Source organism: Anticarsia gemmatalis, chromosome 9 (genome assembly GCF_050436995.1).
Source record: "Anticarsia gemmatalis isolate Benzon Research Colony breed Stoneville strain chromosome 9, ilAntGemm2 primary, whole genome shotgun sequence".
In the NCBI taxonomy this organism is placed as follows: Eukaryota; Metazoa; Arthropoda; class Insecta; order Lepidoptera; family Erebidae; genus Anticarsia; species Anticarsia gemmatalis.
Window position 1 is genome coordinate 4,093,598 of NC_134753.1, and position 21,401 is coordinate 4,114,998.

The window sequence follows — 21,401 nt, forward strand, 5'->3', positions numbered from 1 at the left end:
AAGCTAGAAAGTAATATTTTGAAGTTTTACTGGTAACGTGTGTCTAATAGCCGTGTCTTGCGCTCTGCATATGAGACACCTTAAGAGCTTTTAGATGTGACATTCACAAAAATGTACAACAAAAGACTTTCTTGAAAATCTGAAAGAATAGGTACTAAAACTAGCATTTACATGAAACTTACATAAAACGAAACAAGCAAATGGTCAAAAACCTAACATAATGGGCGGAAAACTTTTTCACAGAGCATAAAAGAGAATGCAAACAAGGGAACGTTTATGCTTTCAGATGTCAAGCCACAAAGAGTAATGCATTCCCCTCTTGTATTAGAATAGGGCGCGACAGAATGAGAGTCGTAATGCATACGATCGCTACGTATCTCAGACTCGCAAAGGTATATTTTAAATGTATTTGGTTCAAGCACAATACGAGAGCAGTTTTAATATAAAATGTGAATGCGCCGTGTAATTTATAGGTAGGTAGGTTATAAGCTTATTGTGAAACCAGTTTGTTTTTGTCAGGGATGTAGAGAAAGAATGTGTCAAATTAGTAATGTTTTATTGTGCCGTGTTAATTGTGAAATCTATACCACAAGATATTACAGATATGCATCTGTCTCTCTTTTGTACTGTCCAGTAATCAACGTCATATTCTTCCTATAAGCATTTATTGATCCATCGGAAAAAAAAAACATGATAACGCTACACTGATTTATGAGATACTCTAACTGTTATAATGCACCTTTCATTCACTATCACATAAGTGTAACAATTCTATCAGAATCTAATAAAAACCTAAGACCGCTAAACAACAAACCGATGTCTGATGAGCATCTTGGCTTTATAACATGTTTTCACATATCCATGTGTAACATGCCACCGTAGATCACAAGAGCCGGTAATTGTATGTATTCCTTGCTTCGTATCATCCAATCAAACACGTCGTTTTATGTGTTTTTTGTAACTAGATATTTGGAAATAACCCTTTTGATGTAATTACATATTTGAATTGTTTAAGAAGCATAACAGGCGGTTATAATTATGACTAATATAAGGTTGATAATAATAACTACGTGTCTCGTGCAGGCTTTAATTACGTTCATTTGCTTGTATATGGATTTGCTGAAGATAAAAAAAAAACAAGTAAGTAGGTGCTAGGCCTTATAACGGATTTATTTTATGGTATAAAATATAAATAATCTTAACATAAATATAAAATTAAACTTTCTTGTCATCCTCCTTAGTTACTTCAATGGGAATATCTTCATTTTTCTTCATCGGTTTCTTGGCTCCTATAAAAATTAACATCAATTTCTAGTTAGCAATTAACATCAATTTATTATGATCATGCTATATCTGACCATAGAAGAGAGCCTTGGAATGCACGATTTGTCTAGACAAAAATGAGATTTTGATCTATGTCCAAAAGTAGCTGTAGCAAATAATCCACTGTTCCATGCAAAAGTGAGAGTGACTTTAATTTTTTTTATCTCCGCCAGCTGCGATCCTTGCATCTAAGGCTATCTCCTAAGTTATTAGATCTTAGCAAACAATAATTTATATTTTAAAGATAAATAATTTCTTACCTCCTCCTATCATAAGTTTGAACAACGTAGAAAACGGTGCGTCTATAACCAGCACCATCAAGAATGATACCGCCAAGCAGAGCGAGTAGTGTGCCAAAAATTTAAACGTCTGCAAAACAAACATGCGTTTTCTTAAGCATAATTTAAATAGATTAATAATTACAAGACTAGTATGTGTACAATGTACATGTACCTAATCAAATAGAAAATGTTAATTTAAATTAAGCTTGATATTTTGACAAACATGATGTATAATATTATAATGTAACAGGTTTGAAACACGCTTGAAAAATAAGGATATCTTATTTGTTTAGAGTCAGCCCGTGACCGCGGTCGATGCAATTTAACCAAAATATCGGATAAACAAACAAGGTATGGTGACCTAATATTTTGAATCACTTTTTAACTCGTTGCATAATAATACTAAATGTACAATTAGCAATGGTTTAAATCGTATGCATAATGTATACTTACTACTGCACCCGGTGAGAAGAACTTGGGTCCAATCGCTGTGAAATTAACTGCCACCATCAACATGTAATGGAAAATATACATCGCGTACGACAGACGTGAGTGAAGCTTCCACACTTGCAGAGATAGGAACCAATTTATTGGACCTGAAAATATATACTTCTAAATTATATTAACTGCTTCTGCGCGCGGTCGGTAGTGTATGCGACTTCCGCGCAAGAGGCCTCGGGTTCGAATCCTGTCTGAGTTTTTTGCAAAAGAAAATTCAGAGTTGCATGGAGTTAGGAAGTTGAGATTGTAGACCTCCGTACCTCGGAGAGCAGATAAAGCCGTGGGTCCTGCGGGCCTCACTTAACCACTATAAACAAATTCTTGCACGGTTGGCTGGTTTCAATGAAACTGGCCGCCGAAATCGGCCAGGGCGACATTATCATTATGTTGTATATTGAAAAATAAAAACATTGGATTCGGTCATAACAGTCTTTCACAATATCGCCACATTTACGTAAAGTACGCCTTTGCGTAAATTCTTTTACAAAATTTCCATTAATTAGATTCTATTTTTACTATATCTAATAATACTTATAGATAATATTGTAACATTTATTTACATTTCAAGGTTTTACATACCTGCAAATCCATTCACACAAGCGTAGATAAGGCAGCCAATAGCGACAGCCCAAAAACTTCTAAAGAAGGAATTGTATACGCTTGACATAGTTTGATTATCCCAAGTTGCTTGGTTTATAGGATAGTTAAAGTACATGAGGAACGTTGTAAGAGCAAAGAACAAGATCCAGAAAACAATAAGGCTGACCTGGAAAAGAAATAATGTATAGTAGCTTATTAGTAAAACGCTAAAGTTTGTCCTCAAGAAACGGAAGATTAAAGCATCATTGGCAAAAGCGCAAATATTAAAGGTCTATAGGTTATTTCTATTGAATTGTGACAAAAAAATACCTTACCCCTCTTAATGTGGTCTTAGACATTCGTACTAAGTACCCGAAGATCATCCCAACCACGAATGGAGCGGCTCTAGTCAAAGTATTAACATAGTAGTTAAACATATAATTGTGCATCTCATGTTCACGTCTGTAAAATAAAATCAACAATTTAGAAAGTGGTTATCAAACATAAAAGTAAAATGTATGAAGCAACAATTACAAAAAATGGATAAAACCCACTGCAATGATAATATTTTCATTTGTTAGCAGGTGCGTCAAATATTGATAACTTTATCTATTATTTTTCAAAGTCATTCACTAATAACGTGTATCGTAAAAATAAATAGAGATTTACACACTAAAGAATTTATATTTATACTAGCGGACCCGCGCAACTTCGCTTGCGTCACATAAGAGAGAATGGGTCATCATTTTCCCCGTTTTTGTAACATTTTTTGCTGGTGCTCTGCTCCTATTGGTCGTAGCGTAATGATATATAGCCTATAGCCTTTCTCGGTAAATGGGCTATCTAACACTGAAAGAATTTTTCAAATCGGACCAGTAGTTCCTGGGATTAGCGCGTTCAAACAAACTCTTCAGCTTTATAATATTAGTATAGATGTATAACTTACCCAGGGGCCATCATTACCGGTGGGAATTTATTAATGAAATTGTATATCGTCGAAGCGGTGAGCACGCCGAGTAATCCGGTACCCAATGCAGTCCATGCGAGTTTCCTTTTACCCCAAAGTACCCAAACTAAGACGATTGGTGATAGTATGTGGAGCTGAACGTCAATAGCGAGATACCAGGTTTGACCGATACACTTAAATTTGGAAAAGAAACATTATTGGAAGGAAGAAAACATCTGAGCATATAATAATAATTAAAAATGCATAATATAACTTTCAAACTACTCAAGATTGGGGATTTCCTTATGTGTTTGTACAGTTCGTAGTTTGTATGGGATAGAATAGATTCAAATTCCCACGGGAATGGGATTAACATGATAAAAATGACCATCTTCCCGGACAAAGTCAGGTTGAGCAGCTAGTTTAAAACTACAATAAAAAGTAATAAATTACTCACAGTTTGTTGTGGATTTACATAATTCTGGATATGCAACAAAGTGGACCACCACGTAGTCCTACATCTATTAACCTGGCTGGCAACGGCCGACCAATTCGGTCCATCAGTCATATGATTTAAATATGAAGCTTCGAGCAATGCCCCTGCGGCGAGCAAAGGGAACATACGCAGTAAACGATTCAAATAAAACAGATGAAGATTTTTTAAAAGCCCCTCTGAAATGGAAAATAAAAATGTTTAGTTACAGGCAGGTTATATTTAATTTAAAAAACATAGATAAGGTCCGAGAGTTGATCCTTGTAGAACGCTTATATAAAACTTGCTTTAGAAATCAGCATTTCTGTAGTAGCAATAAATAAAAAGTTTTACTGTATAACGTGTTATGACTGAATTACGCTGAATTTAGATAACCACATAGTAATATTTGATGGAAATCATCGATCAAGGCGATTCGATAAAAGCCTATACTTAAATTCTTGACGTCAATTGTAAGAGAGTTTTGCAGGCGACAGATAAAATATTTCCTGAAATATTCAAAAATATGAGGAAATATTTTATTTTTGATAAACAAATAAAGGGTTATAATGATCTTATCTTGTTCTTTCATTATTATCGAGTAATATGGTGATTACAACGATAACAATTTAATTATGATCAAATAAACTAACGTAAGCTTTATATTGGTAAACAAATATGAAATCAATCAAAATCTGATAGCAACAAATCAATTTCTGTACATTTAGATAAACTTGAAGTTTAAAGTCCAACCAAGATTTCCATCTTTTATTTCCCTGACAGATGGGTCAGCACGTAATGGGTGCCTGCAGATAGTCTCTATCCGGGCAAGCAAAGGAACACGGGAGTGATGATTAAGATGCAATGGAATTGGAAATGCAAACCATACAATAGAGAAAGCTAGAGCAAAGAAGAGAAGGTCTTCGCCCAGCAGTGGGACGATAATAGTTGAATAAAAAAAATACTTACTCCCAGTTAATTTTCCGACTGTGGTGTAAACCACAAGAAAGCCACTCAGAGTGAAAAATGTGTCGACTGTGTAATGAGCCCCTACTACCCAAAGAGACTGCCATGATGTGGACCACTACAACCAGAAAAAAACTCTTAAAATAATCTTTACATTTCTAAGATTAATTAAGGTATAAAAATTATGTCACTATGATATTATCTACCATAAATGCATCAAGTGGATTTGACCAGCTGATTTCGGAAGTAAATGCATGTCCCAGTAACACCCAGGCCATGGCCAATGCTCTGATACCGTCTAAACATTCTACTGTATCAGGTCCTGATGTAAACGTCATAAGTCTACGTCCATTTGTGTACACCGAGAAAGATCTTCCAATTACGCTTAATGATTTAGGATCTGGAACGAATAAAAATATATATGCGAATTTATATTCGTTTCATAGTGTGAAATATTTTAATGGTAAACAGAAACTTACCAGTCTTTTTAATAAACGTATACCATAGATCATAAGAAGTGCTGATTAAGGTTATAACACCTAATACGAAGAAGACTCCCCTAGAAAACGAAAAATATTGGTTAAAAATTATTATATTATATACAACTAGCTTTTACCCGCGACTTCGTCCGCCACCTGAATTTTCTCATGGGAGTGCGTCATTTTCCCGGGATAAAGTAGCCTATGTCCATTCTCGGTTATTAAAATACCTCCATACCAAATTTCATGCAAATTGTTTCAGCAGTTTAGGCGTGATTGAGTAACAGACAGACAGACAGATATTCGCATTTATAATATTAGTATGGATATACAAATGGATAAGTGCATGTACTCACATAGCAACGTAGTCAACTGGAACCCTTGGTTTATCATCGGGAAGGCGACAGTAAACGTCCGAATAATCAAATCCAACAGCAGAGACATTAAATAGAAAAGAATCAAATGCTTGTCGAGTCGTACAAGGTCTGGGAACACAGACTGCTAACGACAATTGCATCCCCAATAAAGGATTGTCTGGTATCATCCTGTAAATATTTCAAACAAATAATTGTTATGAAAGTTTTTTATCGTGATGTAGGTACCTGTCATCATCAACAATTCCCGTGTACATTTTCATGCCTTTCCTCAATCTATAGTACTGTTCCAAATTCTGGATGGTTTCGTCGTTATATCTTAGTAGTCTTGGATCGAAACGTGAACTTTGAGGAAGTATTGGCAAATCTGGTAGGTCCGGCATTTGAAAAGTTTGATTCAGAGGTACCCGAATTACGCAATATTTTCCTCGTAGCTCAGAGTCGGGAAGCTGTTGATTGAAATTGATGCATTGATGGTAATTTCCCATGTCTAGAGTATTTCCTTCCAGAATACCTTTGGGAATTCTGATACCAGCATCAGCGACTGTTGAAGACATGCAAGACACATTACGCAATTTTATCTTTAAGGGCGCGTTCGACAGTAAATCGTGTCGTTCTATATGTGTACACCTCCATTTAAACATATAAGCCACGACACTTAAAACTACACGATTATCTGTCCTCACGACATAGTGGGAACGCGCCCTGAGGCAAGATTACTTAATAAAAGTAAAAATTAGTATAGTACTTACAATACATAGTTAAGAGTGTGTTACTCCTTATAGCATTTATTTGTTCAGCACATAATTCTTCATCTAACACTTCTTCGTACAAACTGTTATCCAAAGCTTCATTCGATACTTCAAATTGAAAATGGGCATTCACTACACTAACTACAACTATATAAAATAAAATTACAAATACGGATTTAGATCCCATTTTGAATAAATTATTTTTTTAATATAAAATCATAATAAACAACAGTGACTGGACTTTCGTACGTTCTACGTTTCGTCTGATCGAAGACCAACTGTGATGGTTTTAAAAGATTATCGATTAAACATTTATCAAAAGAGAGAAGATTACTTCTTATCACAATTTCGAGAGATTAGCAAAGTCGTGTTTTAATTAATATACATGTAATGTCACAATTATACCTAATAAGATGGTAGTGATATCAGTTTAAGAATGCGTTATTCTGCATAATTGACTGCGCAATATCTGTTTTTGTCGTATCCTTATAAATTGTGCTGCGTACTCACGGTAAAAAAATCAATCATACGTGTTACATATTACAGGGGCTAGCGCTGATGCGGGTAGGTTCATGGCATCCAAATTTCATGCGCTCTTTGAAGTATAATCTCCAATTTTCACGGCATCCAAAAAATTGCTCATAAAATGTTTCCCCTCGATGAAATGATTGAAAAACATTACGTCAATTAATTTTATTGTACAACACGGATTACTTATGAACTTCAATGGATATTACAAATAAAATTAACAAATATATTTAACTCTTTTGTCATTTTCTCGGCTCCACAGCAATGTAATCGTTTTTCTTAAGTGGTCTTTTTGCTATAAAGAGTAGTGGCCCAAAAACTTAAATGTCTGAAAAACAGAAATAATACAATTTCAAATACACTACGTAAAACAAAGATTGCAATTTAAGGGTACTCCTACACAGCAGGTAAACATAAACAACTTATTGACAGAAATGGACTGGAAAGCTATTTGAACTAGAAAATTTCAACATGAATCATGAAATCGATGACATTTTCCGAATCTATACTAATATTATAAAGCTGAAGAGTTCGTTTGTTTGTTTGTTTGTTTGTTTGAACGCGCTAATCTCAGGAACTACTGATCCGATTTGAAAAATTCCTTCAGTGTTAGATAGCCCATTTATCGAGGAAGGCTATAGGCTATATATCATCACGCTATGACCAATAGGAGCAGAGCAGCAGTAAAGAATGTTACAAAAACGGGGAAAAATTTGACCCATTCTCTCTTATGTGACGCAAGCGAAGTTGCGCGGGTCAGCTAGTGAAAAATATAATGAATACTTACAACTGCACCCGCAGAGAAGAAAGGTGGCGTTATAGCGGAGTAATTGATCGCTACTATCAACATATAGTGATATAAATACATCGCATATGAAATACGCGAGTGTAGCTTCCACACTTGCAAAGACAAGAACCAATTTATTGGACCTGAAAGCAAACATTTTTGTAACAGAATCAGAAAAATATGCCACTTTTCAATACTCAAATCTCAAACATATTTCAGCAAAATATCTATATAAGTACTACGAACCTGCAAATCCATTTATACACGCATATATCATAGAACCAATAGCGAAAGACCAGAAAGTTCTGAAGAGGGAATTGAATACATTCGACATAGTTTGATTATCCCAATCGGACTGATGTATCGGATAATTAAAGTATATAAGGAATGTAGTGAGCGCAAAGAAGCACATCCAGAAAATTGCGACGCTGATCTGAAAACAAAAAAAATACAGCTGTTGTAACTGACAATAACTCACAATTGATTTTCTTTTTATTAAAAATAATGAAATATCAAAAAATCCTTTTTATGTCATAGGATAGTGGGTTGAAGATAGTAGACACAGGAAATCAAGACAAAATAGTTTTAGAAGTTTAATTGTGACTTACACCAGTAAGTTTTATCTTCGTCACTCGCACGAAGTACCCGAATATCATGCCTACAAAGAAAGGAGCCGCTCTCGTCAACGTATTCACGTAGTAGTTAAAAATATAATCCATGGTTTCGGGTCTGAAAATAACAGACATAATATCAATCATTAAAAAAAATAGAGACCTGAGGGATTCAGAATTAATAAATCATCATCCATCTTTATAAAAAGCGTATTTTTTTTTTGTTTCTCGTATTTGTGCTATTCATTAATTTTGATTTTCAAATATAACTTATCCAGACGAAATTATAGCAGGCGGGAAGTTTTTGATGAAAATGTATGTCGTCGAAGCAGCAAGAACACTGAGAAATCCAATGATCAATGCAGTCCATGCAATTTTTCTTTTTCCCCAAAGTACCCAGACTAAGACGATTGGTGAAAGAATATGAAGCTGAACGTCAATAGCGAGGTACCAAGATGGACCGATACACTAAAAAAAGTGAATAGAATTATAGTTTTGTATACTAATGACGTCATTATTCATTAAATATAAACCGCTCACCGTTTGGCCAGGATTCAAAAAGTTTTGAATATGTAATAGTGTGGACCACCACGTAGCCCTACACGAGTTGACTTGATCAGCAACAACAGTCCAATTAGGTCCATCAGTCATGTGATTCTTGTATGAAGTGGTGAGCAGTACAGCAGCAGCGAGTAAAGGAAACATACGCAGTAATCTATTCAAGTAAAACAGATGAAGATTCTTGAGAAGACCCTCTGGAAGACAAAGAAAACACATATGTGATAGATACAAGAGTGCATACAGTTACAGTACAAAAATTCTAGCGAAGTAAAAGTTAGTGCATCGATAGTAGGTGCCTTTACACACACGCTCTTTTACGCGTGATCAGGAGCGTATAGGATTACGCACGGGAAAGACGGCGCGCTCTTCGCTCACGTTTTCTTGCGGGCTTGACAGATGAGCGCGGCGCACGCTCTTTCCTTTCCCCTTGCATAGTCCAGTCATTATAGTAAGTTCACCTCGGAATTCGAGATACCCAGCTGTAAGTCTGTAAATACTTGTATATTGACACCCTAAAAGTTGTCTCAAAACCTACATATGGTAGGGTGTACGCAACTATAAAATTTCAAGGTCAAAAGTCCCAAAAACCGGTTTTTTGCGCTTTTTTTGTAAATATCTCATTTCCTATGGAATTTTTGCTATTTGCATTCATTATAAATATTGTACAGTATAAAATTCTCTACAAATTTTGTTTGAAACTTTTTTTTACGGCGAACCCTTTTCTAGGTAGAGGGCGGAGAACGCGCGGTCACAGGATCATTTTAGGTCAACCGGTGCCTCTGGTCGAAAATGCACCATAAATAGTTGATGAACTATCGATGAATCAATGATTATAATAATAAATAAATTTAACCCATTACTGTCCCACTGCTGAGCAAGCCGTCAAGCTCCCGTAATGAGGGAGGGGTTAGGCCTTGAGTCCACAACGCTGGCCAAGTGCGGGTTGAGGACTTTGCATGCCCTCAATAAATGTATTTAATAAATTTTAGGCATGCAAGGTTTCCTCACGATGTTTTCCTTCACCGTTGGAGCATGTGACAATTATTTCTAATACACACATAACTTCGAAAAGTCATTGGTCAACTGCACGTTTGGCGCAGTGGTTTAAGCGGTCACCTCGCCGCAACAACCGTAGCGCCGCGTGTGGTGGGTTCGAATCCCACCCGGGACAAATCTTTGTGTGATGAGCACGAGTATTTGTTCTGAGCCTGGATGTTAATGTATCTATATAAGTATGTATTTAGAAGTATATAAGTATGTTTATCAGTTATTTGGTTACCATAGTACAAGCTCTGCTAGTTTGGAATCAAATGACCGTGTGTGAGTTGTCCAATAATATTTATTTATTTATTTATTGGTGTCATCATTTTCTTCATAATTATATTAAATCTATATCTTTTCAATACTACTGATTTATTTGTTTTTTTTTCATCATGAAAGAAGTTATTAATATTAATTAGGTTAAAATTCAAATATAGTACCTATATTTTCATGAAAAATTCTGCAATTACATGGGCAGGTAAGTGTTGATAAGTTAATTAATACTGAATAAAAAGTGGATAGGTTATGAAAAAAATGATAAAAATAATGTAATAGTTAATAGAAATTGACAAATATTTATTAATCATTGATTTATCGATAGTTCATCAACTATATATGGCGCATCTTTGACCGGAGGCACCGGTTGACTTGAAATGATCCTGTGACCGCGCGCTCTCCGCCCTCTATCACGAAAACGGTTCACCGTAAAAAAAAAATTCACACAAAATTTGTAGAGAATTTTATACTGTACAATATTGGTAATGAATACGAATGCAAAAATTCCATAGGAAATGAGATATTCACAAAAAAAGCTCAAAAAACCGGTTTTTGGGACTTTGGACCTTGAAATTTTATAGTTGCGTACCCCCTACCATATGTAGGTTTTGAGACAACTTTTAGGGTGTCAATATACAAGTATTTACAGACTTACAGCTGGGTATCTCGAATTCCGAGATTCTTACCTAATTTAAGCTTAAATGACTGGACTATGCACACCATCTACACGCACGCTCTTTCACGCGCGAAAGAGTGTGTGTGTGTGTGTAAAGGCACCTATTGAAAACGATTAGATCTTATTAAAAAGCTGTCTTAAAATTCAAAAGTTTTGTTTCATATGCCGAGACTAACATGAAGCGCCAATCGAAGATAATAATTATCCTGTTATGTGGAAATGATGATTACCACAGCAATCTTATCGATATCCTTATCATAAATCATAATTTGTTTTCATTTGAACTTTACATCACGACTTACTTCCTGTTAGTTTTCCTACTGTAGTGTAAACTACTAGGAATCCACTCAGTGTAAAGAACGTATCCACGGTGTAATGGGCTGCGCGGACCCATAGACCTTGCCAAGATTTCGCCCACTGAAATAAAAAAAGTTCAACTAAAATTTCTTCTTTGTATAAAATTTATGAAAGGATATTAAGAATTTAAGAAAATAATTATTTATTACATATCGCTCCTTCAATGCAAAAGGGCCACAACTCAAAAAAAAATGAAAATCGTTTTATTGCAAAAATGACACCTGAACCGCCTATATTTTATAGTAAAAAAAAACCCCCATCATTTTTGCTTATATTATGGCTGTACTGACTTACTGCCTTTTTTGCATTAGCTCACTTTGACAGGTAATGTCAGTGCAAAACAGCCACTTTATGAGTTACGCCCGAAAATTTTACGCAAACGCACGTCGGTTGCGTGAAAAAGTGCCACAATCAAAAATACGTCTGTGTTGGGTGCAAAATTTCAAGTTAATGTGATTATATTTTACTATACAAAACTGCCATATTTTGGAAAACGTCCTTTTTGCATTCTAATTAGAGTATTTTTTACCATATTTTGTAATACAAAAGTGCCATATTTCTGAAAACGACAGTTTTGCATTCAAACACTAGTATTTGTTATTATATTTTGTAATATAACAGTAGCATATTTTGAAATACGTCCCTTTTGCATTAAATGATTGTGGAATAAATAATTATTTTTAGCGTGCTACAATAGGAAGGCCATAAATATGGCCCTTTGGCATGATAATAATTTTAGTTTTCGTTAAAATTTTCGAAATAAAATTTAACATTTTGATGCAGGGAAAGGCAAGGGGGGACCCTTTCCTTTCAAATCGCCCTTTTAGCGGCAAGATCCGACTAGTCCTTTTCAAATTCGTCTAGGTCATCCCGCCATCTCCGTTTAGGTCTCCCGCGTTTGCGACGACCACCTTCTGGCATCCAGTTGGTAGATATGCCCACCTTTCCGGATGCATGCGGATAATGTGGCCGGCCCAGTTCCATTTCAACCTGGCGGTCTTCTTCCCTAAATCGGCTATGCGAGTTTGGGAGCGCAGTATAGAATTTTGGACGTGATCTGTTCTTCTTACATCTGATATACTACGCTCCATTTCTCTCTGGCAAACCTTTGGTTTCTACTTTTGGTTTTCCATAAGGGACCATGTTTGGGCACCGTAGGTTAGGACGGGTAGTATAAACATTTCGACGAGCTTCCGCTTTAGTGACAGTCGAAGGTTACCTTTCATTAGCTCTTTCATGGACCAGGAGCTCTTCAAGGCACTTGTGGCACGTTTGTCCAACTCTTTGTCCCATCAGTTGTTAAAAGAGGTTATCTGGCTCAAGTAAGTGTACTCGTCGACATAGTGTATGACGTGCCCGCCTACCTCGACCCTACGTTTTGTGTTGTTGGTCATAACCTGGGTTCTGTTCTTACTTAGTCCAGTCTGAAGGCTTGCCGTGCTCAGATCTTTGAGCATTGATTCGAGTTCCAATGCAAAGGAAGAAAAGTGGACAATGTCGTCTGCAAAACGAAGGTTTGTTAACTGTTTGTCACTAACAACAATGCCTTTCGATTGCCGCCAGGCTCCTGAAAACTTTTTCGAGGGTGCTGGTAAGTAATTTGGGAGATAGCTGGTCTTCTTGTTTCAAGCTTCTTTGGATTTAGAGAGATTGTTGCATATTGCTTTGATGAGTTTGATGTACGTAGCTTCGATTCTACATAGTATCTTTAAGAAGGTCTTGGTTATGGAGTGATGATTCTATGGCGGAATGACTGATGCTGCCAAAAGCTTTGGAATAATCCACGAATGCTAAATAGGTTTATTAAACTCATAAAACTTTTCTATTATCTTATTTCTTTAATACTCCTGCTGCACTCAGTCTACTCGTCACGTTACCCATTGATTGATGATGATGATTAATGTTTAATTTTACTGAATAATGAAAGTTACGCACAAAGTTGATCTCTATTATATTACTTACTTAATAATAAGTAAAGATTTTTTAATTTAGATTGTTTAATACAATGTTTTCCGGGTGTCTGTTCACTTATGGTTTTATTTACTAATAAGATTTAACTTTTTGATACGGTTTTTTACCAAAAAATGTACAATAAACCATTTTTATTTGCAAAACTGTGTTTAATTTTTGACATATTTTTCATGATATTGGTTCAAATCTTGAATGCAAAACGGACTTATATGCTTTTTATTCTTAATAGGTAACAGCTATTACAAAGTTTATATTGTAGATAGATAGAGCTAAAAAATACGCATCTAATGATATATTGACATCTTATATTTAATAAATAAATATATGAAATGTTATAAAAAAACAGTTTCAAAAATTTGTTTTGGCTGTCCTGTAAAATTTATAGTTTTCGATTTGTGTCCCTTTTGTATTCAAGGAGCGATATAATAGTTAATGAAATATTATTTACCGTCAAAAAATCTAGTGGATTCGCCCAAGGCATCTCAGCACTAAACGAATGTCCTAGAACCACCCAAGCCATAGCTAATGCTCTGATACCGTCTAAACATTCTACTGTATCAGGTCCTGATGTAAACGTCATAAGTCTACGTCCATTTGTGTACACCGAGAAAGATCTTCCAATTACGCTCAATGTTTTGGGATCTAAAAGGAAGAAATAGATTAGACTTTTAAAATGATAAGCATATTTGTAGAATATAATGAAGTAATTGAAAACGTACCTGATTTTTTAACAAACGTGTGCCAAAGATCATAAGAAGTGCTTATTAGAGTTATTACTCCTAACACCACGAATACTACTCTAGAAAAATAAAAATTCCAAGTTAAAAACAATATAAAATTATATGCAACAGATAAAACTATGCGTTTATGTACTTACATTGCAACGTAATCCACAGGAGCCATTGGTTTATCATCGGGAAGACGACAATAAACGTCCGAATAATCAAATCCCACAGCAGAGACATTAAATAGAAAAGAGTCAAATGCTTGTCGAGTCGTACAAGGTCTTGGAACACAAACTGCTAATGTCAATTGTAAGCCAGATAGAGGATTGTCTGGAGTCATCCTAAAAACATGATAATGCCATTAACAAGCTGACAAAAAGAACTCACAAAGAAAGTATAATTAAAAGGTTTTTTTTTTTAATATCGTTCATCGCGAGTGACATAATACCTACCTATCATCATTAACATTCCCAGTGAACAGTCTCATGAGTTTCCTCAAACCATAGTTTTGCTCCAATCTCTGCATCGTTTCATTATTCAATCTTAGTAAACTTGGATCAATATAAGCTTTTTGTGGAGATGTCGGAAATTCGGATATTTCGATATTCTGGTTCAGGGGTACACGAATTACACAATATTTTCCTTGCAACTCAGAGTCAGGTAGCGGTTGATTAAAATTGATGCATTGATGATAATTTCCCATATCTACAGTGTTCCCTTCTAGAATACCTTTGGGAATTCTGATACCAGCATCTGCAACTGTGAAGGATACACGATGTAGACTATTCACTTTTATATCTTAGGCAGATTTTAGATTTCTATGAAGATTAATAAGTATGGTACTTACAATACATAGTTAAGATTGTGTTACTCCTTATTGCATTAATTTGTTCAGCACATAGATCTTCATCCAACACTTCTTCGTACAAATTATAATCCATAGCTTGAGTTGGTACTTCAAATTGCAGATGTGCATTCACGAAATTAACTATAACTACATTCAATAAAACTATAAAAACTATTCCAGATCCCATTTTTCCAAACAATAATTAACAAAACTGTTCACTTTTTATGAGTAAGTAAGTAGAAGTCCTTTTTTCTGTATCCGGTGATAACGATCCGGACTACGTTTGTTGCCTGGCGTGAGCTCTTTATGAACATATGGCCGTGGTTAGGTCTTTATACGCTGTAGGATACCAAATGTTTCCGTTTAATAAAATATTGTTAAGTATTTATAAAACTAGACAAGATTAGATCTAATCATAATATGAGATTATAATGATGCTTTAATTACTATACACGTTCATGATGTCACAATCTGATGCCCTTCCGGCTGATATCTTCAACTTCGGCAAGGCGGCTAATTCTGTTGGGCTGCGGAAGTTGGAAGCGTGGTCGCCGCAATAACCGTAGTACCGCGTATGGCGGGTTCAATCTCATCCGAAGCAAATATTTGTGTGATGAGCACGAGCATTTGTTCGCCTGGTTATAAGTGTATCTATGTAAGTATGTATTTAGAAGTATATATATAAGTATATCGATTACTTGATTACCATTGTACAAAATCTGCTTAGTTTGACATCAAACGACCGTGTGTAAGTGGTCCGATAATATTTATACACCGATCAATCGAATACCTACAGGACTACAGCAAAGTTTATTTATAAAACCCAATCATTGTTCAATCGTACTCGCTATTTTTAAACTATTAAACCAATCATGTCAAGATAAGAGATATTATGATTATTTCCCTTTTTAATCGCTCTAAGAACTTTTAATGAATATTTTGTTGTTTGTTTTCCTGTTTTCATACTAATTATGGCTCAAATAAACTTCTAAGTTCTATATTTTAATGCGTTGAAATAATATACACATATACATATATTCTTACTAAGGCATTAAGTGCTTTTTATTCTCCTCTCTAAACATTTTCGTAGTGTCAAATTATTTTAATCAGTTCAATTCAATTAAACTGCCTTATATCAGTTCATATCTTTATTATACAATACTTGGTTTATAAATATAACAACTAAAAATAAATTAAACTTTTTTATCATTTTCCTTGTCTGGTTCCACTGCAATATCATCATTTTTCTTCACTGGTCTCTTTGCTCCTGTGAAATACATTATGTAGTTAAAACATGTTAAATTGAAGTTTTTAGTAAGTCTTCTAAACTAGAACAAATAGTTTCAACAGTTTGAACTCACCTCCTCCCAACAGAAGTTTGAACAAAGTTGAACAAGGTGCGTCTATAACCAGCGTCATCAAGAATGATAACGCCAGACACAAAGTATAATGTGCCAAAAATTTAAACGTCTGAAAAGAAAATAATTAATTTAATCGAGATATCACTAACTCTAAAGAAGTTCAACAATTGGATTTACTCTTATTAGTTATACTACTGAAAAATAAAAACAAAAAAATATTTGAATTGTTAACAGGCGTCGTTTTTATTGGACTTCACAAGATCGAATCGTTTTCATATCACGATTGCTATCCTTAATATGATATTCTAAATAGTCTTATACATTTAATTTTATAATCTGTAGCTAATAAGAAGTAGAAGTCTCGAGGTCACTTTAATTAAAAAATCACAGATACTCACGACTGCACCAGCAGAAAAGAAGAATGGTCCAAGAGCAGTAAAATTAATAGCTACCATCAACATGTGATGGAAAACATACATCGCATACGACAGCCGTGAATGGATCTTCCACACTTGCAGGGAAAGGAACCAATTTATAGGGCCTTAAACAAAACAAAAGTTGTATTAGACAAGCCATACTAAAAGAGAAAAAAATCAAAGAGTAGTGAAGGATATAATATTTAATTTTAAAAATTCATTGTTTAATTCTAAATTTACAAACCTGCAAATCCATTAATGCATGCGTAAATGAGGCACCCAATAGCAAATCCCCAGAAACTTCTAAAGAAGGAATTGTAGATGCTGGTCATAATTTGATTGTCCCAAGTAGGTTGGGTGATTGGAAGATCGAAATAGATGAGGAACGTCGTAAGAGTGAAGAAGCAAAGCCAGAAGACTAAGAGTCGCACCTGTTAGAAAAGAAAGAATTGTGAGACGTAAATCTCTGATTGTTCCATTTTGCCAAGGACTATAAGTTAGTAGATGAATTCTGTGTCATTCTTCCTATAGATAGGCTCTCATATAGTCTTTTAATACTAAAAACAAATCTATGTGTTAATGTACCTAATTGAATAGTTGAAAGAAATCTAGAATAGCATAATTCTATTTACCCCAGTCACTGTAATCTTTGTCGTTCGCACTATGTATCCGAATATCATGCCAACAATAAACGGACTCGCTCTAGTCAGCGTATTCATGTAGTAGTAAAACAGATAGTCCACACTTTCGCTTTCTCGTCTGCAACACAAATTATCACGTAATCCAAGCAAATCATAGAAAAAAATGTTGAAGAAAAGAAAATCCCTTAGGATATTACATACCCAGGAGCACCCATCGCATGTGGGAATTTCCAAATAAAAATGTAAATAGTCGAGGCGGTAAGGACACTAAGAAGACCAACGATCAGAGAAGTCCATGCAATATTTCTTTTACCCCAAAGCACCCAGACCAAAATTATTGGCGACAAAATATGGAGCTGAACATCAATGGCGAGGTACCAGGTTTGAACGATGCACTAAAAGAAGAAAATCACCTTAATATCTGTAACTTGAGAAGCTAGTTGCATTGTACAATATTTTACAAAAAAAAATTGAAACTTTACCATCTGACCACGAGTCAAATAATTCTGCATGTGTAATAGTGTAGACCACCAAGTGGTTCTACAATTGTTGACCTGACTTGCAACACGTGTCCAGTCAGGTCCATCACTCATGTGATTCAAGTATGAAGCTTCGAGCAACACTGCTGTGGCAAGCAATGGAAACATTCGCAGTAAACGGTTCAAGTAAAACAGATGGAGATTTTTGAGCAGAGCCTCTGAAAACAAAAGGTAAACTTTAGAATGTTCTACATCAAGGATCGAATTGGGGTTGTTAAACTTTCTTTCTTTAATACACAGTAACATAATACGTATACGACTTTAAAATATTCGATATCGTTGAAGTTCTTAATCAACTTAATAGGTCGCTTGTACCGGATACCAAATGTAGTAATCCTAAATCAATCTTACAGCCAATATTGAGTCTTCCTCATTTATATGAAAATAACGATAATATTATTAAGACAATATATCTAATCAACAGCCTTATTCTATTATCATAATTCGATCTTTCTTTGAATCTCATATAGTCAATTAGTCATGTCTTACTCACTTCCTGTTAGTTTTCCTATTGTGGTATATACTACGAGGAAACCACTGAGTGTGAAAAATGTATCCACGGTATAGTGAGCGCCGCGGACCCATAGAGCTTGCCAAGATCTCGACCACTGAAATGTACAAAAATCTTTAACTTATAAATCTATCCAATCTACTAACTATTATACGAAGCTACCACAACCAAAACCGAATATACTGTTTTCAAAGTCATATATTTTCTGTAACTAAATTTTTAGTATAAGCACATTTCGTAACTGACATCTTAGAACTTCGAAGTCAGTCAAATAAATGTCAAAATCACAAGTCCAAAGCTTTTTGTGTTTTTGCGCTTTTGCACATAATTCAAAGCAATTTAAAACAATTGGTTTTCACTATCCACCGTAAGTGCATCAAGAGGATTCGCCCAAGGCATTTCAGTAGTAAATGAATGTCCCAAAACGACCCAGGCCATAGCCAATGCTCTGATACCGTCTAAACATTCAACTGTATCAGGTCCTGATGTAAACGTCATAAGTCTACGTCCGTTTGTATACACCGAAAAAGATTTGCCAATTACGCTCAATGATTTAGGATCTGAAAGGGAAAAGAAACACAATAAAAAAGGTTTTATGCTAAATAATGATAATGATTTTTCTAGACTGTTCTAGAGTAATTTATACTTACCAGTCTTTTTGATAAACGTATGCCAGAGATCATAAGAAGTGCTGATTAAAGTAATTAAACTTATAATAGAGAATACGGCTCTGAAAAAACAAACAGTCATGTTAAGATCCAATCCATTTCTCGCGAAGTGATTAAAACATAATAGGTACTTGTACTTACATCGCAGCATAATCGGCTGGCACAGTCGGTTTGTCGTTGGGAAGTCGACAATATGCATCTGTGTAACGAAATCCTAGAGCAGTAACGTTGAATAGAAAAGAGTCAAACACTTGTCTAGTTGTGCAAGGTCTAGGAATACAAACTGCTAGAGTCAGTTGCATAGAAGATAAAGGATTATCTGACGCGATTCTGAAAAAGACAAAACTATTACAGTACTAGCTCTTGCCCTCGACCCCTACCGCTTGGACTGAATTTCTATAACCCGTATTTTTTCTGCTACATAAGCTGCAATACTGACAAGTTTCATTAAAGTCTGTACGGTAGTATTGGCGTGATAGAGTAACAAAGACTACAATCAAAATTTTATTTTATGATATTGCGAAAAAGTATGATTATGAATTGAATGTGATTGTTATTAAAAAGAAGACTAGATTTAGAATTACCTGTCATCGTCAACAATTCCAGTGTACATATTCATGGTTCTCCTCATATTATGGTATTGGTCTAGCCCCTTGATAGTTTCGTTACTTAATCTTAACAAACTTGGATCAAAATACGAATTTTCGGGGAGTCCTGGAAAATCTGGCAGCTCCGGTAACTCGAAGTTTTGGTTTAGGGGTACTCGAATTGCACAATATTTTCCTTGCAGCTCAGAGTCAGGTAGTTGCTGATTGAAATTGATGCATTGGTGATAATTTCCCATATCTAAAGTGTTCCCTACAAGAACACCTTTGGGAAGTCTAAGACCTGCATCTGCGACTGTTAACCAAAATAAAAATGTTACCGTTCTTTTTCTTTATTTTTAATGGAAATTATCGGTAAGTCTATTTTCTTAAGAAATATATAAATTATACTTACAGAACATAGTTAAGAGAGGAGTGCTTCGTATAGCATTTATTTGTTCGTCACATAATTCTTCATCTAAAACTTCTTCAAACAAACTATTATCGATTGCAGTTGTCGGAATATCAAATTGCACGCTTGCTCTCACAAAATTAACTACAACTAGATTAAGAAATACTACAAACACTAGCTTAGATTCCATTTTAAATTATTTATTATCTCGTTTAATAAAATTTTCCCATAATATAAATGGTATGCAACCGTCCAACCGATTTGATCGAACTGCGAGAAACTGATCGAAGTATGTTGATTATGTTTTTATCAAAACATAGTAGATTAAGTTTTATCATATGCCTTCAGATTATCTCCAAATTATGTTTTAATTAGTACATACAATCAAATAGAGAAATATATTATCATACTTTTTAGACGTTAATCTGTTGATTCGATGTTCACGTGATCAGGCGTTGGTTTAGTAATACAATGAATAAGCACGTTTTTTTAAGATAATGTTTCTCTTAAAAAATGCAGTATGAGTCAGCACAGCTAATATGAATCACCAAACGACTTAATCAACATTATGTTCTGCATCAATGATCATTTTGAATTTATTTTGACTGCAGAAGCTACAACGTTATCGAACTCACGCAAATATTGTCACTAATGTATTTTAGGAAACTTATAATTAAAAGTTGCAGAACAATCTGTCATCTATCAATAATTAATTTGTCTCTTGTCTATCTCTTAAAATTGTTATAAATCAATCTGCATCAGTCACTCTTGTCTTTGTCGTGTAAATTTAATGATTAAATTACTAATAATTTGTTAAACAGCAGACTTACATCAATTTATGATAATATTATGAAAAATCTATGGCCATCTAACATCAATTTCGGTTCAAATGTTTAAAAAAGGTAGTGGTTCTCATTTCTTCTGTATCTAGTTTTTTGTTCAAGTATTATTTTTTATAGGATGTGCTTTTTCATTAGTGATAAATCTTTCTATGGTGTCCCGTTTCCCGTCAAAATGTGTAATTCTGTATTTTCGCATGGTATGGTCGTATTTGTTGGTGCTGCTAAGTACGAGTAAGTGATATCGTGCTCTGAAGTCTTTTTTTGTAAAAACATTATGGATGCAGATAATTTTTTACTAGTCAAAAAGGACTGTAACTAGATAATTAGCTACTTAACTCACATTTCAATTGGCCGAATGGTAGAAACACAATTAA

General features: G+C 34.8%; 2 protein-coding genes across 2 annotated transcripts; both read right to left on the minus strand.

Annotated features, from left to right (window-relative positions):
• Positions 1-1,151: 1,151 nt before the first annotated feature.
• LOC142975535 (nose resistant to fluoxetine protein 6-like) lies at positions 1,152-6,940 on the minus strand. The gene is made up of 13 exons (XM_076118450.1): positions 6,674-6,940; positions 6,150-6,465; positions 5,904-6,092; positions 5,548-5,627; positions 5,275-5,468; positions 5,072-5,186; positions 4,088-4,302; positions 3,631-3,824; positions 3,020-3,146; positions 2,685-2,871; positions 2,058-2,200; positions 1,584-1,692; positions 1,152-1,289 (listed from the first exon to the last, which is right to left on the minus strand). The coding sequence occupies exons 1-13, from the start codon at positions 6,858-6,860 to the stop codon at positions 1,216-1,218; spliced, it is 2,130 nt and encodes a 709-aa protein (XP_075974565.1). The 5' UTR covers positions 6,861-6,940; the 3' UTR covers positions 1,152-1,215.
• A 556-nt stretch (positions 6,941-7,496) lies between these two features.
• Positions 7,497-20,445, minus strand: LOC142975240 (uncharacterized). The gene is made up of 25 exons (XM_076117976.1): positions 20,189-20,445; positions 19,774-20,089; positions 19,331-19,519; positions 19,172-19,251; positions 18,888-19,081; positions 18,504-18,618; positions 17,954-18,168; positions 17,673-17,866; positions 17,463-17,589; positions 17,075-17,261; positions 16,813-16,955; positions 16,415-16,523; positions 16,253-16,320; positions 15,054-15,249; positions 14,659-14,965; positions 14,359-14,547; positions 14,201-14,280; positions 13,930-14,123; positions 11,456-11,570; positions 9,140-9,354; positions 8,880-9,067; positions 8,597-8,717; positions 8,235-8,421; positions 7,989-8,131; positions 7,497-7,529 (listed from the first exon to the last, which is right to left on the minus strand). Exons 1-25 carry the CDS (start codon positions 20,373-20,375, stop codon positions 7,497-7,499), a joined length of 4,092 nt encoding a protein of 1,363 aa, XP_075974091.1. The 5' UTR covers positions 20,376-20,445.
• Positions 20,446-21,401: the final 956 nt, after the last annotated feature.

Bases quoted from the DNA above. Each gene is read 5' to 3' on its own strand.
- LOC142975240 (XM_076117976.1), bottom strand. From the start codon at position 20,375: ATGGAATCTAAGCTAGTGTTTGTAGTATTTCTTAATCTAGTTGTAGTT. The intron at 19,252-19,330 runs GTAAGTACAAGT...TTGTTTTTTCAG, and splicing joins CCAGCCGATTATGCTGCGAT to AGCCGTATTCTCTATTATAA. The intron at 9,068-9,139 runs GTGAGCGGTTTA...CACTTTTTTTAG, and splicing joins TTTTGAATCCTGGCCAAACG to TGTATCGGTCCATCTTGGTA.
- LOC142975535 (XM_076118450.1), bottom strand. From the start codon at position 6,860: ATGGGATCTAAATCCGTATTTGTAATTTTATTTTATATAGTTGTAGTT. The intron at 4,303-5,071 runs GTAAGTATTTTT...TTTCCATTTCAG, and splicing joins AGTCGGAAAATTAACTGGGA to AGGGGCTTTTAAAAAATCTT. The intron at 3,147-3,630 runs GTAAGTTATACA...TTTATTTTACAG, and splicing joins CCGGTAATGATGGCCCCTGG to ACGTGAACATGAGATGCACA.